This window comes from Gekko japonicus, unplaced genomic scaffold, assembly GCF_001447785.1.
Source record: "Gekko japonicus isolate JY-2015 unplaced genomic scaffold, Gekko_japonicus_V1.1 scaffold615, whole genome shotgun sequence".
Taxonomy (NCBI): Eukaryota; Metazoa; Chordata; class Lepidosauria; order Squamata; family Gekkonidae; genus Gekko; species Gekko japonicus.
The window spans coordinates 161,908-174,310 of record NW_015161969.1 but is presented as its reverse complement, the minus strand read 5'-3'; the positions used below and the strand labels follow the sequence as shown (position 1 = coordinate 174,310).

Genomic DNA, 12,403 nt, shown 5'->3' with positions numbered 1-12,403 from the left:
AGTTGTATGCTCCACCTTCTTTGCCGTTTTTGCCAGTTGCAGCTGCTGGGATGCGAAGTTTTGATTCAGCGAAGTCAGTTGCTGGTTAATACCATTGAGTTGCTCCATCACCGGCTTGAGCATATCCGCTAACATTTTCATGATGTCTGCTCCCTCTTCCGGTTTTGGGCTCTGACTACCCGCTGGTTTTGCTTTAAACTTTCTTTGCGAGGCCGCCATTTTATACAATTGTTTACAATTCCAAACCGCTCCTCGCGGACTCGAAAAATCGTCACCTCAATGTCAGCGCTCAAGTAAGTCTCTCAAAACAAAATTGCTGCTTGTTCCCCCCCTGCCCCCTTTGTTATGCTTATCTGTCCATTCGCATAAGAGGCGTCCCTCTTTGTGCTCCGCTTTTCCCATGGGGGGGGGAGTAATTCGCTTTTAAAATATGCCGCTCATTTTGAACTCACGTTCATTGTCAGTCATTTCTCTGACCTCACTCACAGTAATCGATATTCTGCTCAATCTCCAGCACTTGTCCCAGTCGAATCAGCTTGTGCCCAAGGGCCACACAGCGGCAGGACCGTCAGGGCGGAGGGGAGCCTCAATTCTCCGGTATTTAGCCATTGAAGAGGCTGCCTCTCAAAAGCCCTATGGCCTGGAGCCTATCACAAAGGCTCTGTGTGAGTGCTACTTGAGGTAGCACCCCTCCATATCTCTGGTGTGCAAGTCGCTCCTCCCAGGTCCGGGGAGAACAACCGCCATCGCTGATCCACAAACCGGAAGGCCCCTTTCCTCCTATATTTTTATATTTAAAAAGCCCCTCTGAAGCTGCATGAGTTCTGTCAGTGACAGTAGGAAAACATAGGGACATGTGGTTCAGTATTTTGTTTATTTATTTGTGCCCTCTACTCATCAGTGTCACTATAGAGGTGGCTACCAAGAACCAGAATTACAGTAAATATCTGTAATCAAAATTTCATAAAAGCTTTATATCAATTTACTTAGGTTGCCTCCACACAGAGGTTTAGCTTCTGCACAAGAAGTTTAGCTTCATCCACCTTCTGGGTTTCCCTTGCCTGTTTGTGTTTTCTGGAAAGATCATACTCAAAGCAAGTGTGGTCACAGTGTGGAAGGGAAGGTTTTTGAACCTCCTTTCCCACATCAGCACAGTTTTCTCTCTCTGTCCCCTCACACCAGCCTCTGCCACCATAGACTGTCAGCTTTATAAAAAAATCAGTAGTTTTTATTTCACTATTATATAAAAACCCTATAGCAATAGAGATACTACTGATCAAAAAAAGCCTACCAGTGGCATGGGAGAGGTGATGGCAGGTGTGAGGGGATAGGGATGGTTAAGTGGAGAATCCCCCATGTGGATCCTCTGTTGCTGCTGCAAATGCCTCTGCAATTGCAGCAGTGGTAGGTGCACAATGGCGAATCTCCATCGTGTGAATTCAGTCCCTGAATCATGTCTCATTGATTTCAGTTTAATTTAAATGTAATTCCTCCTGTGTAAATTGAATTGCAGCAGGTATTATGAGCATGAGAGAGTATATGAAATATATTGCTGTCTACATTTAGTGCAACCTTGATTCTTTTTTCCCCCTTTCCAAAGAAACTGAAGACAGTAGTATGCATGTGGTTTGCAAAGTTGAATCATAGGATATGGTATGCAGCAGTAATGGTTAATTATGTATAAACTAATACACTTATATAAAATAGAGACATTATAGAGACAAATTATTCATTACTTCAGTGTACTGTATTAAAGACAGTGTTAAGGAAGCTACTTTATGTCACCACAATTAATGCAGCCTCATGCAAAATATTCACCTATTGGAAATAACAGGGTTGGTGGATTTGGAATTATCCCCCTCCCCACTGAATGTTTGAAGGATTCTGAGGCCTAAGAATTGACAATAAATAAAATAGTTTAAGTTGTTAAGCCTGGGAGATACTTTTTGAATAATTCCTCCTTTGTTAGTAACAAATGTAACAATATGTTAGCCCAACATAGCTTCTTTTATTACTTTAATAAATTACTTGTAAACTTAAAGTTGGCAAGCATTGTATAAGAAACATAGATGAATGGACAACAGCTGAATAGCCAAGAGAGTTTTCCATCATCCCAAAGCTCAGCATTTTGAAGTGCAAAAGACACAAAAGTGTCATCTTTTTACCTCATTTCTGTTTGTGAAATGTATAAGAAAGCAGGCTTCATAAAAACATTTTATAACCACACTTCTTTGTCTCTTAAAAAGGTTCCCCCCTTTTTCATCTAAATGTCTTACTATCATTTATGCTTTTGGGAAGAAAACAGTTTGTTCAGCAAATTAAACCAGTTGAACATCAAAAATCCCATTTCTAGTAATAAAATATTTTCCTTGTATGACAGTAGCTATGCAAGAAAGTGATGTTCAAAAACTTAAGGGGAAGGGAAATCCTGTCTTATCCCCTCCCCCTTGTCCCTGGTTCCTGCTCCAGCCCAGGCTTCCCCCATCCTTTGCTGCTGGTTCACCTCCCCATCACAGCTCTGGGTTTCTACCTTCCTTCACTTCCACCTCACGCTCACAAATGCCACTCTTCAGGCTCCCTCCCACCCATTTCAGTTGCTGGCTTTGGCTTGCCTTCTACTGGGAGTGCCTGCCATTGTTGCTATGGCTATTGGAATTCTGAGGTTTGTGGTGCTTGTATATGCACAGACATCACCGCTAATATTTGGGGAGTCAGCCTAAAGTTAGTTTTTATAGAATCTACAAACCATGGAGTTCTGGGTTGTAGCCATGGCTGGTCCTACTGAAGAAATTCACCTGTTTGTACAGGGCCAGCCCTTGAATATTAGATGAAGATATGGAGTTGTTTCCCCAAAATCAGGCATGTTCGGGCACTTGCCTTCTAGAATGTAAATGTGGCTTCACTGTCTTTGTTCAGTTAGAGAATTAATTGTTCAAGCCATCTTTTCCCCATGTTTTTGTAAAGATACATTTTGACTAATTACTTGAGAATTTTCTACAAAGCCAAATGTGACACAATTTTAAAAGCATTTTGATATTTGTTAAAGGAAATACAGGACTTTATAATAGTTCCAGAGAGTAGCCGTGTTGGTCTGCAGTAGAACAACTAGATTTGAATCCAGTAGCAACTTAGAGACCAATATTTTGGGGGGATAAGTTCTTGAGAGTCAAGCCCCCCTTTGTTGGACTTTATAATCTTTATGATGGGCAGAAATGTTATAGAACCTTTGGACTGACTTTCACTGATCTAAAAGGTAAAGGTTCCCTTGCTCGAAAGCCAGTCGAATCCGACTCTAGGGTTGCGGTGCTCATCTCCATTCCCAAGCCGAAGAGCCTCTACAAACCTCTAATTCTTTGACTGAATCAAGAAGTGCTTCTGAATAGATGAAAGGACTTTTTAAAAAAAACCCTCTAATTTAGCATATGCTTGTCTTGAAAGAGTGGGTAGGTAAATGCACCACTTGCTGCCCTGTCAGAATTACTCTATTATAATAAAATAAACCAAGATTGTGTTTGTGTATCTGCTGTAATTATGCTGCTAAAAATACCAGTTTGATAGTATTGAGGGTACCAAGAAATTCTCAGCAAACAGGATGGAGAAGATCAAGACATCACGTTCTGTATAGAACAGTCATTTCTGAACATATGTGGTGGTGGTTTCTCTATTGAGCCATACACTATTCCTGAGAGACCAATGTCTCTCCCTATTTCCTCTTAACTCGTGTATGTTGCTTGGATAGGCAGCGGGAATCCTGCCTCCAACCCTTTCTTTCTCTTTGTAATTGCTTGCTCTGAAGATCACCTTATAGTAGGAATCAGTAGCCACCCCATTTTAATGGCATTTTTGTTTCTTTCAAAGATGCCGTAGGGCTCACACAGTCTGTATGCTTCCTTCTCTTTGGCCCACCATTTGAGATGAACGTGGTTACAGTCAGATTGTTCAGCTTTGTGTCTGTGTTGGCTTTGTTTTGATCAGAGTGTTAAGAAGCCTCGTGGACAGAGAGAAACCCCTAAACTGGCTGATTTACTTTGGCAATGGTTGCTGGTTTCTGTTTTCTATTGAGTTGCTTTTAAATGCTGTTATATGGTTGTAAAAAATCCCTGACTCCCTTATTCTCTTTGCACATTAGGATGCTGAACTATTCTCATTGTGGTAAACTAGAATGTTTGCAATGCTGGTATAAAGGTCAAGGCCATGGTGGGGATTTTTTCAGAATAAACAAAACACTTTCCAACATGAAGTGTTTGGCTTTCTGGTAAACAAAACCCACCAAAACTAATCTGACACTACTGCCATATCACATATGCTTGACCGTGATCTTGGCGTGCAGACTGCTTAATAATATTCATTATTTTAAATTAAAGTTGAAGAAGTGCAGACTCCAGCTCAAATTAAGATTGGTTGTGTTGCCGGAATCTGGTAATTACTTTAATTGATCACCAGATAGTTTCCTTGATCACCAATTACACCCAATTACTGATCATGTTTCAAGACGTGAAGAAATGTCCAAACCGATTATGTAATAATGTTTTCATATATAATCAATCCTAAATAGCCTTTCCCTCTACTGCCAATTGTATTTTATAAAAGGAAGGTTACAGGCCTACAGATAGAAAAGGTGATCCATAAACAATAAAGTTCTAATTTCATTTAATTAGCAAGGGAAGTATTTAGAGGGCTTAATGGAGATTGCTCCGGTGAAATTACTTCAGCAGACCTCCTCATTTTCATGTTGGAAACTATATGAAATAGGGAGATGGCTGTGCATGTGTAAAATGAACTGTAACTAAGATGCTTGATTTTTAGATGTATAGATAAACCTGATGTGAACAGTATTTCACACTATATGAGTGAAGCTTTTTAAACACAGATCATTGGTAATTTAAAAATTCAATTTCTACCCTACCTTGGAACCCAAGGGAACTTACTTAGGGTTCCCAGGAGATCTCCCTTGCAGGCACTCACAAGATCCAACCCTGCTCAGCTTTAGCAAGGCTGTATTGTTGTCCTATATTATTTGTCTTGAATCGCACAGTCGCAGAGCAACGGAACTGCCCGGAAGGAGCCGCTGCGGAGCCAAGCCAAAAAAGACACCTATTGTGCAGAATCAAAGGAGAGAAGATCCGCTGGGAGATCGACAAAGAACCGGCAGGGTGCCTGATAGGTATTCACCTCCCCCCAATACTATGTGGCCCTAGTTAGAATTGGTAATTTGCAATGTAAACCGCTCAGAGAACCTTCGGGATTAGAGCGGTATAAGAAATCGAAAGTATAAATAAATAAATATATAAATAAATCTTACAGTAAACATCCATTAAAGGAAGGAAGGATAATTTTTGCTGTTTCCTGTCTCCCACTACAGACCTCCAGTTTGTAACTTATGCTGTTGCTGAGAGTCCCCTGTACCCTGGGAAGCAGCATTTTTGGGGAATATTTTGAGCTGCACTGTGAGGGGTGGAGTGGGGGCAATAAGGAAGTCCCATTCCACTGATAGAAATCCCTTCCATTCATAGAGACTGGCCATAGAACCCAGGCCTTTGAATGCTGAGATGCTGTCTAAATTTTTCCTTGGTGACAAGATGAGCCATAATACACATTGGTTTCTATGGGACTTCAGCATACTTAACTTTCTTTTGACTGTGTGCAGTATTGTAGTAGCATAACAATTCTCACTGACTAGCTACAAACTCCCATTTATCCTCACATTATTTATCCTAGTCTGCATGTAACATTATAGGAAATGGGCCATATATAGCATCTAGCCATGTGTTGAGGAAAACTTTCCATGCCCCCATTTCCCTCATGTTCCAGTAATAGCCACGGCCAAAGCAACATTTTCCTCAGTGCCTGTCTGGATTCTACCTTCAGCCAGCTTTCATGAGTAGCAGAGTAAGCAAACACTAGATAAATACCATGTTTATTTGTAGGGATTCACTCTGCATCAATAAATATCTTTAAGGTGCTGAAATGTGGGCTAATCCTCCTTGCTTTTAGGAACCAAACATTGTGGATGTGAGGCCCATTACAAAGAAAGTTAAGTATGCTTAAGCCTACTAAAATCAATGAGATGAGTATGTTTAACTTTTCCTGAACTATACATATTCTCTGTGTTACTTCTTGGTAATGACTTTGGCTGCCTTTGAGACAGTGGGAGAAAAAAGTGTGTTTTCACATTGAGATTTTCATTTTCACAACCAGTGTGATTCTAGAGGAGTAGCCATGTTAGTCTATTATAGCAAAATTAAGGAGGAGTAGCACTTTAAAGACTAACACAACTTATTCTAGGATAAACTTTCGTGGACCAGATACAAGGACAGTGTCCAAGGTGACCTGTCACTGGTGAAGCGTGGTGTGGGAGAACCAGGAACAAGATAAGTGAGTCACTTGGAGATTACTGGTAATTTTGTCACCTCTGAATTATCTAAAAAAGTAAGGAATGTCTAAGTAACCATTAATTATAAGACTTGATGGAAGAGATGTTTGTGCAGAGACCTGGGCTCAGCTGTAAGTAAGCTGAGTTATAAAATATGAGTTATAAAATATTTCAAAGTTGCAAAAAATGCATGTAATTGAGGGTTTTCTGTAAATCATTGCAGAAATATATCTGGAGCAAAATATTCAATGGAAAGGTAAATCTTTCAGCTTTTTGTATGGGCAGATAATAGTGTGGTGTCTCAAATGCTATTTTTGTGTTGAGTATGGAGATCTTATTTTTGCAACTGTAACAGGCAAGACTGATTTTTAATACATTTTCTCTCTCAAAATACCCATTTTTGTCTGCTTTAGTTTTCAGCAGTTATAGGTATTGATTTGTATAGGATTGTAAAAACTTCTTTCCAACCATTAGTCAGAAGAAAGGCCATATACAACTACACAAGTATATTATGGATTATTTAAGAAAGGGGAATTATTTGTGTAAGTTACAGCTCAGTTCTATGCATGTTTACTCATAAATAAGTAAAATACATTTGCAAGTATGAGTGCAGAAAATTAAAACCATTGTATGTTTCCGTTTTAAGAAACTGATGTTAAGGCAGTAGATACTCTAAACATTTTAAGTTGAAATGTTTACATAAAATGCATGTTTTAAAGCTATCAACAGTTATATAAATGTGAGGCTAACCATGAAGGTCTTGCATGTATACCATTGCTGACATTTAACTGCCCTTTTTTTTTTTTTTTCAAAATTTGGAAGCATGGTTGCAAATGAAATCAGTGCTCTTATCCTATATAACCTACTTGAAATCCAGGCCCAAAGGATCTTTCGGGCTCACTTCCACATAAATGTAGATAGGACCAGGCTGCTAAACAAAGAAGCATTCTGGGAAGACACATCTCAGTATTGGAATGTGTATGTGTCAACGCCATAAACATCTCAATTACCGACAGTTTGGTGATTTGTAAATGAGAAATTTCATTGGAATAATTTGTCCTGATTGTAATGACTGCATTCATCTGACTGGAGGTTACAAAATCATACTTCATCCAGTCACCAGTGCTTTCAAAATGTGATGGGGGGGGGGAAAGGTACTTGGAACTATTAGTAACCATTGTGCTTTTTTTTAAAAAAAATTGCTTGAAATTGCTGTGGTAAGATGGAACGGGTCTACAAAGACTCTTTCATAATGAGAAAACTGCTATTTCAGAAAAAGTGTTTGGTGCATGATGGACTTTTTTCTTTTAAAAACAATATTTCAATTAAGTTCTTGATCTTGTGCAGAGTTTCGGCCTTGGCATTGGAAGTCCAGTTATAGAATTACACTATATGTGTAGAGTGTTGATTGCTGATGTACTGTGTATATATGTACAGTGAAACACTTGTTTGTGCCGCGCAAATCAGAGCAGTTAAGAGTGAGTTTGCTATTGGGAAGTCTCTTAATCTAATGTGTTACATCAGCCATGACCTTAAACCAAGTGACAGCGCTCTGCCTCTCTGTATCCCATCTGCAGTGTGGGGACAATACTGACCTATCTTTTAGAACTTTTGTAAGGATCACTATGTAATGTATGTGAAGGAGTTTAAACATTTGAAATGTATTTTAGAAATTCTTGTTGTTACTGCAAAATATGGAATGCCTAGCTGAGGTTTGATTGTTGGACCAATGAGCAAACATCATATGAATCTTGGGCAGTAGCTTCAGCATGAATTCTTGACTACTTCTCTTTATCCCATAATTTTTACAAGTATTTCAGTTTATTCACAGATTTACACTTAGGGGCATCTAAATGTACATTCTTTCAATCTGCTGTTCTGGCACAGTTGAATAACTGTAGTCCCTCCTTTTTTCTTTTGCATTTCTCATTAAACAACCCCAGAAATTATCACAAAGTTATCATAAAAGTTAAAAAGGTAGAAGCTTTTAACAATATTTTTCTAACACAGGCTTTTGGCTTTATGACTCGAATTGCTCTGCAAGCTGAAAAGATGAATCATCACCCTGAGTGGTTTAACGTGTACAGTAAGGTAAGGGGCTGGATGAGAATTTACTGGTTTTCACTGGCAACTGGGAAACTCTGGCGAGTGACTGTGTCAGCAGCTTTGGAAATCATGTATCTTTTATTTTAAAACAAAATGTAAATGTGAATTTGGAATTTACTGTTTCTGATGTATCCCATGTTTGTTTTCACTTTTTCAAAATGTGCTGCCTTCAGTCACACTCATAAAACCCCATCAGCCTTCCAGCAGTGAAACAGATCTATGCCTGTGGTAGAATGAAAGAACACTTGAGAGGTAGTGCAGGGGCCTGTTGGCTAAGTCCTATTTATAAAAATCTTGACCGGGCAATGTTTTGGGAAAACATACAAAGTACCTGAAGCTGAAGATCAGCAGTAGTTCTAAATAACTGAAAGTAGCTTAAGGGAGGCATCACTGCTAGTTACATATGGACGTGTTCTTTTGTCCCACTGTTGCTTCTGGTCAAACACAGAGAACGTGTTTATTCCAGTGCAAAATCTTGTTTACCAGATATAAAATGAGATGTCTCTCCACATCACGAGCAACAGTCTCTCTTTCAAACCTCTGTAAAAACTGTCTCCATGAGAGTCCCATTTAAAGCAGAGAAAAGTAAGATATCTAATATGCATACTGTCAAGAATTTCAAGAATCATTTTCCAAATCATTAATCCAGTTAAAAAGTATTTGCAAGAAGAACTCAGGAATCTTAGCAATCATAGTATCAAAATGTACCTCTCAATCTGTGGCTCCTAAAAAAAAGGGACCAGAAAAAAGAAAAACCACTTCTAGATGAGGGGGAAATTGTGAGAAAGCACCTTGAAACAAGACACAAGGAAGAACCTCAGACTTTTAACAAAGAGAGGCTCATGATGTGTGCATTATGAGTACTGTTTTCCAACCCTTTCACATTTCGTCGTGAGAAATGTTTACTTCCAGCTAAATATTTATGAGATATCTTAAACCAAATCTAAGGGTGGCTTGTTTGGCCACATATATACAGCATACTTTCTGATAATAACAAACTGCTATGTTTGCATTGAAATTTATATTCAGTAGTACTAGAAAGAAGGCAGGCAAAATAAGCACATTTTAGTTATCCTGGCACATTTTAAATATTATCTCAAAGACGGACAAAGATCATCTAGACTTAAAGGCTGAATTTTACCCTTCCACCCACCACCTAACCTCTGCTTCCTGGCTAAACAGGAACATTTCATAAAGTTGCACACAATATTCCACAGGGAGGAAGTATAAATAATCCTTTGCATGCAGCTTCATCATACCAATCCATTTGTTTCTTCCCTTCAGAAATGATCCACGAAGTATTGCCAGTTTCTTTACCTTTGGATTGCTGGATTGGTTTGTGTAACTTGGCAATTGCAGTTGAGTTGGTGACCTGATTTCCTTCTGAAACTGTTTTTAATGAATGAGTAAATTAATTGGATACCTCTTTCTGGAAGAAGCACAAGAATCCCAAACCTAATTTTTTCCATGCTCTATGCTGGAGTGCTTGTTGGTTAGTCTCCAAGTTCTCTCAGGGCTGCTCACCTGACAGCTGTGTTATATGATGACTTTTATTTGAAAAAGCCATGCCATTCCAAATACAATCAGCAGAAAGGATTTTAAAAAAAAATCAATTTGTAAATATACAAATCAAAATACATGAGAAAATGTTTCAGACTGAATCTGGATCTGGTCAGTCTTTATAGAGTACATTGCTGAAGAATTATAATGTTCTTTCTTCTCCCTTGTTAACAGGTCCAGATAACTCTCATTTCCCATGACTGCGGAGGGCTGACAAAACGAGATGTCAAGCTGGCTCAGTTTATTGACAAAGCTGCTGCATCTGTCTAACAATGAGGTGTTGAAATTATCATGGAACTGCAGTTCTTTCTATATGAGACATTTCTTCACTCTTCTCTGTTTCTGTGATTTTGAGCCTTAAATTACCCCCTTCCTTTGAGGTTATGCCTCGTATATGCCAGTCTGCTGTAGACAGATCCTGAGATTGAAGTATGTGTTCAGAAAGATTTCCTAGGCATATAGAATAAAAAGGACTGTGGTACTCAGAAGCCCTTCTTTATCCTCTGTTCTTGGGAGGGACATATTCTACGAATGGTAGCTGGCCTCCTCCTACTTCAGACTCTGATTCACAAAAGGAAAAAATGTGGGTGCCCAGGTAACCCTCCAGTCTTGGGGGAATGCTGTCACCAGCCTGTGTATGAATGTATACTACTCTAGACCAACCCTCAAATGCCCTGTAAGTATTATAGTAGAATGGCACAAGCAGGTTAGCCAAGATTTGAGAGAAGAACCAATGTCCTGGTTTTCCAAGCAAGAGCAGAAGATTGAAAGAAGTTAATTTGATAGTGCCAATTCTAAGCATAGATGTGTGTGATCAAAAATATCAGAGAAACATATATTCACATATATGAAGCTGAATTTTAAGGCAGTATTTCTCTGCTGCATCTGGAGCAGAAAACTTGCACAGGGGAAGGGAAGGGTTCATAAACCTATCCTATTGTGGGTGTCTATATCTGTTACTATCACAGAGGGGAAAATAAGTTTGGGCAGTGTATTTCTAATTGGAGGGGGAAAACAACGAAGGGAAAATGGCTTTCTCATATGACATTTGGTTTTCTAAAATGTCAGAAAAAAAATCACATGCAGCGAAACATCACATGTAGCTTGGACCTAATTAAACATTCTTTAAGCCTGATGTAATATAATGTTGAAGAGCAGGCCAAAATTCTTATTTGGGTTGGAATTTAGAGACTCATGTGCAGAACTGGTCCTTAATCTTGTTCAGCAATCACAAGAGGTAAGTATCTCCTGTGTTCCAGTGGGTACTTGGAAGTTTCCATGAATGCTCAATCAAATGACACGATCATACCAAAAAGTCTTACCTGTATCTCTCTTGTTAGAACAAAGTTATGCAAACAAGGATTTGGACTTTGATTTTAGGAGGGTCAGGTAGACCCTGTCAAATCCAAGTTCCTGTCATTTCATGAAACCCCATCAAGAATTTCCTGTTTCTTGTTCTTGAGCCACCTTCTACTGCTTAAATAACCCTTTTACGTGCTAATAATCTGAGAAGAACCATCTTTCTCAAGAACCAGTGTGTAGTCTGTTCTTCATAAATATATAAATTCATACCAGGTAGCTGTTTCCATGTCAAACTGGGCATTCTTCACATACACAAGAAATGTAGTTTGACATGGAAACAGTTATCTGGTATGCATTTATATATTTACGAAGAACAGACTACACACTGGTTCTTGAGAGGGCTGGCTATCAGGTTATTACCACATGAAAAGTTACTGAAGCAGTAGCAGTTAGCTCAAGGACCAGGAGGAGGAAACTCTTGGTGAGGTTTCATAAAAGGATAGGAACATTTTCAGGTCCGTAACCTTCAGGCCCAAGAGGAGAAATTACCCATCTACCAAAGACAGGGTTGGGTCCTACAGAAAATTTCCACGAAGGGTGGGGGAGGGATGATTTTTTCTGATTTCCCTACCCTGTCCAAACCTCTGACTCTCCTGTTCATGAGGAAATTTGTCCTTGAGGAGCACCATTTTGGAGAGCGTTTTGATTTGCAGTGAAAGGGAGAGGCAAAATAGTCGCAATCCGCTGATGAAGATCCCTTCTGTCAATGGACATTTATAATGGGGTCCAAGCCATAGGCTTTAAAGTGTATGACTCAAATAAGTGACTAATCCTATCCTAGCTATGTAGTACTTAAGCTACAGGTAAGGTGGCTGTGTGGAACAATAAATAGCTTCTGGTATGCCATACTTGTGTTCACAATACTTTCTTTAATTCAAATCAGTGGGATTTACAAATGCTAGGCTTTGGCTAGATTGTGCCATACAGTTTATGATTGTTTGTGGTTTCATTGAGTTTATAAAGTGTTAGCATATTTTAACTCCTGAGTTTCCACATGCACAG

General features: G+C 39.1%; 1 protein-coding gene across 1 annotated transcript in view; it reads left to right on the top strand.

Annotated features, from left to right (window-relative positions):
* The window catches only part of PCBD2 (pterin-4 alpha-carbinolamine dehydratase/dimerization cofactor of hepatocyte nuclear factor 1 alpha (TCF1) 2), a 45,172-nt gene extending 34,475 nt beyond the window's left edge, over positions 1 to 10,697 (top strand). The window contains exons 3-4 of the mRNA XM_015429651.1: positions 8,384 to 8,464; positions 10,214 to 10,697. Of these exons, the coding sequence (XP_015285137.1) occupies positions 8,384 to 8,464; positions 10,214 to 10,309 (177 nt within the window). The 3' untranslated portion in view covers positions 10,310 to 10,697. The remainder of the gene's footprint in view (positions 1 to 8,383; positions 8,465 to 10,213) is intronic.
* The last annotated feature ends 1,706 nt before the right edge of the window (positions 10,698 to 12,403 follow it).